This window comes from Vitis vinifera, chromosome 16 (assembly GCF_030704535.1).
Source record: "Vitis vinifera cultivar Pinot Noir 40024 chromosome 16, ASM3070453v1".
NCBI classification, from domain to species: Eukaryota; Viridiplantae; Streptophyta; class Magnoliopsida; order Vitales; family Vitaceae; genus Vitis; species Vitis vinifera.
The window spans coordinates 18,373,363-18,377,669 of NC_081820.1; the positions used below are offsets into that span (position 1 = coordinate 18,373,363).

At 37.3% G+C, this 4,307-nt stretch overlaps 1 protein-coding gene across 1 annotated transcript; it reads right to left on the reverse strand.

The window, feature by feature from the left end:
* Window positions 1-764: 764 nt before the first annotated feature.
* On the reverse strand, window positions 765-1,214 carry LOC104882127 (flavonoid 3'-monooxygenase). Its single transcript, XM_010664158.1, has one exon. It carries the CDS (start codon window positions 1,212-1,214, stop codon window positions 765-767), a length of 450 nt encoding a protein of 149 aa, XP_010662460.1.
* Between the last annotated feature and the right edge of the window lie 3,093 nt (window positions 1,215-4,307).

Sequence of the window (4,307 nt, forward strand, 5' to 3'; positions counted from 1 at the left end):
ATGGAACTTATATTTTTTTAACCATTGAATAAGAATTTATTATTAATTTATTTATTATTAAGGATACATAAATATGAATTTATTATATTTTATTTAAATTTCTTAAATATAAACTCTTTTGTTTAACATTTTTCTATATTATAATTTATCAAATATTTAAAAAATTATATTGCCCTATCTTATATATATTGCACATCTTTTTTAACTAGTAGTATGTAAAAGAAAAAGGTGTTTTATAATTTTTTTACTAAATACCCCTAACCATTTATTTAATACCATAAAATCATTCAATTTCCACTCTTTGATTTATATTTGTCATTAAATTATTCTAAAATATCATAATATAAATTCTTCTAATTATTTATTACAATTATTGATATTAAATCAAAACCATTCAACTTCCAAAATTATTCTAATTATTTCTTTCTAAAATATTCCTATCCATTTACTCGAACTTGCAAGCAGGTAATTTCAACCAGTAATGCCAAAAAGGTGTAATTTCATATCATAGGGTTCTTTCAAAAGTTTGTATCTTAAAAAACTGAAGTCTAACTTTCTAAGTAACATCAATCATCATGATGGTTTCTAAGTTATAGATCTCAGAGAAAAAACAAACTTTTATTAGGGAAATTCTGAAGTACATTACATATGACCAAACGTAGTTAAAATATTCATTCAATTGGATCATAATGGCCTAAGTTGGACAATCTCGCAGTTGGTATGGCGAGAAGTGGCTCATTTTTCTTCAAAACGTCTCCTCAAAATCAACCCTTATCCTCCCATATGGCAGCATATGGCAGCATCCTCTCAGCTAGAGGTAAGCCAGCACAAATCCTCCTCCCTGACCCAAATGGCAGAAAGTTGAAATTGTTGCCTTGGTAGTCAGCACTTGCAGCATCTTCCAAGAACCTCTCTGGTTTAAACTCCAGTGGATGCCCCCAGGCCTCGGGGTCCCTTTGCATCGCCCATGCATTGACGAGTATCCGCGAGCCCTTTGGGATAGTGTACCCGGAAATGATGCAAGATGTACTAGGAGAGTGTGGGATTAGGAGGGGCAGCGGGGGATGCAAACGGAGGGCTTCTTTTATGACTGCATCCAAGTAGGGGAGTTGGAAGAGATGGGACTCTTCTACAATGTTTTCAATTCCTACTACTTGTTCCAATTCTTCTTGGAATTTTTGCATTGTTTGTGGGTGTTGAAGCAGTTCTGCCATTGCCCACTCCACTGTGGTGGAAGTTGTCTGTTGCAGCAACGACCATGTCCTAATAAAGAAATTATTTTTAATCTCTTTTTTCCTTCTTCATTTTCTTTGTAAATGTTAGTTTATTCGATCTCCAGAATATTGGGATTTAGTTAACATCTATCTGTGTGTTTTGCCACATTTATTCTATCCCCAGTTTACTGTGGAACCATGCAAGCCTGAAATATGTGTCAATCACCTTGTTGCAATTGTAAAATATAAGGAAATATATTGTTTTAGTGATTATAAAGGTAATTGAGAATGTGTATGGCAGTGATCATGCATATATTTTTGCTTGAGCAATGCTAGCTAATCAGGCTAAATGATAGTATATGAAATTGTTCACCTAATCAAGACTTGCTTAAAATTACGTACACTTGTGTTCATACTGCGTTGGGTAATAAAAAGGGAAAATTACCAAATAGGATGAATTAGATGGGTAATGGATGCAACAACCAGATTGAATGAATTCTATTTATTAATTTGTACATAGTAAGGGAATGGTACAAATATATAGCCCTATCATATGGGTTTGATAATGCTGACTAAAGTTCTTAATAGGATAGAATTATGGAGATATGCAGCCACAATATATGGGATTGCACTGGTCTTTACATATTGAAAATGGTAATGAGAGATTTAGTGGGATGTGTTCTATCATGCCCCCGTAAGATGGTAATTCTATTGGAAATACCAATCTTGGATCAGAGAATAGAAAATTGTTGGTGGGGAAGTGGTTTAGTGAGGGCATCTGCTAACTGATCTTTGGTGGAAATATATGCTACACAGAGAACCCCTTTTAGTAACATGATCACGGACAATGTGTTTCATTCTACAATGAAATACCAGATTGACCGACATGGGTGGCACCAATATTGTCATAGTAGATGGTAGATATGTGAGGTAGTGAGACACCAACTTCAACTAGAAGAGAACGAACCCATAGAGCTTCAGCGACGGTGGAAACAAGGGCACAATACTCAGCCGTTGTAGAGGAGTGGGCTATAGATTTTTGTTTATAAGAGCACTAGGAAATTGCATTACCACCGAAGTAAACAATGTAGGTAGTGGTGGAAGAGAAATCACCCTTATTGCTAGCCTAGTCAACATCAAAAAATGAAATGAGGACAAGAGGTTGATTCCATTTGAGAAAGAGGTTATGACACATGGTGCCTTTGGGATATCATAGTAGATGCTTAATAATTGACTAGTGTAGGCCCATGGGCTAATGCATGAATTGTGCAAGCTTGTTGATTGTATAAGAGATATTTGATCGATCGAGTTAAGGATAGATATTGTAATGCACTAAAAAAACTTTTGTAATAGGTTGCATTAGTGGAAAAAGATCCATTTCATTCCCAGTTAGTGGTTTTTCTTTTTTTTGATAAGTAAATAAATTTCATTAAAAAAGAGACGCTAAAATAGTGACTCTAAGTATACAATACCTATACACCCGCCTTAAAAAAGGCCAAAAAACAAAGAGAACCGAATACCACAAATCTACTTAGAACCTAACCAATCAATAAAATTAGCTATAGTTAGAGGGCAATCGTCTATGAATAACTTAGCCTCAGCCCAAAAAGTAAGAATAAAAGAGTGTTTCAGTTTCTGAAATGACAACGATTCATCCTTGAAAGCCAATCTATTCCTCTCCTTCCAAACCGTCCAGGAAATGTGAAGAGGAGCAGCTCTCCACGCCTTCTTACGATTTTTGCCTAGGAAAAAACCATTCCAACTTAGAAGGGTCTCTCTAACTGAAGAAGACAAAACCCAAGACACCCCAAATAAAGCAAAAAGAAGATCCCATAACGCCCTTGTTCTTGAACAATGAAAAAGAAGATGGTTTATGTTCTCCTCTTTCTCAAGACACATAAAGCATCTATTTGCCAAGGCCCATCCTCTTTTCTGGACCATATCCAAGGTTAAGGCTTTGCCCCATGTAGCCTCCCATGCGAAGAAGCTAATCTTGGGCTGCACGTTCACATTCCAAATAAAGCTTAAAGGAAACAAAGATGAACCACCCGCTTCAAGGGCTACATAGAGAGACTTGACCGAGAATTTACCACTCTTGGTTTCAATCCAGGACACTATATCCTCCACATCCTCAATAACTTTTTTACTCTGAAGCCTCTCCATAAATCTTTCCGCCTCCTCTACCTCCCAATCATTGAATGCTCTTAAAAAACAGGGGTTCCAACCCCCCCAACCCCCCTCAGCCAAGGGATCCCATATATCTGCCACCCACGCTTCCTTCTCAATTGTCAAAGCAAAAAGAGAGGGAAAGGACATACACAGAGGATACTCCCCACACCATCTATCCCTCCAAAAACTCACCCTTCTCCAATTGCTAACTATGAAAGCCAACCTATCACTCACCAACTTCCAATCCATCCTTATTCCTTTCCACAAACCCATACCATAAGCCTCTCTCACTTCCCGCGAGCACCAACCCCCTCTATCTTCTTTATACTTCCCTCTAATCACTTGATTCCACAAGGCCTCTCTCTCATTTGTGAAATGCCAATTCCATTTAGCAAGAAGAGTCTTGTTGAGAAGGGAAAGGCTTTTGACCCCCAATCCTCCTTTCGACTTACTTAAACACACCAACTCCCATCTTACTAAATGAGGCTTTCGCTCTAGATTGCCCCTACCCCAAAGGAAGTCCCTTTGGATTTTCTCTAATCTTCATCTAACTGAGCTTGGTAAGCACAACAATGACATTAAATAGATGGGTAAATTTGATAACGTATTATGAATAAGAGTCACCCTTCCTCCCTTGGATAAATAGTCTTTTCCACATGGTTAACCTTCTTCGGAAGCACTCTTCCACACCATCCCAAACTGTAATTGACTTAAAAGGAGCACCCAAGGGCATCCCCAAATAGGTGGTTGGAAGACTACCCAGATTACAACCAAAATCCCAAGCAAGATCATCCTTATTCTCTACCCTTCGTACTGGAATTAGTTCACTTTTTTCCAAATTTATTCTCAATCCTGAAGTAGCCTCAAACCACATAAGAAGTCAACTGAGGTAAGTCAACTGATCTTGTGAAGGTTTACAAAACA

Bases quoted from the DNA above. Each gene is read 5' to 3' on its own strand.
- LOC104882127 (XM_010664158.1), bottom strand. From the start codon at position 1,214: ATGGCAGAACTGCTTCAACACCCACAAACAATGCAAAAATTCCAAGAA.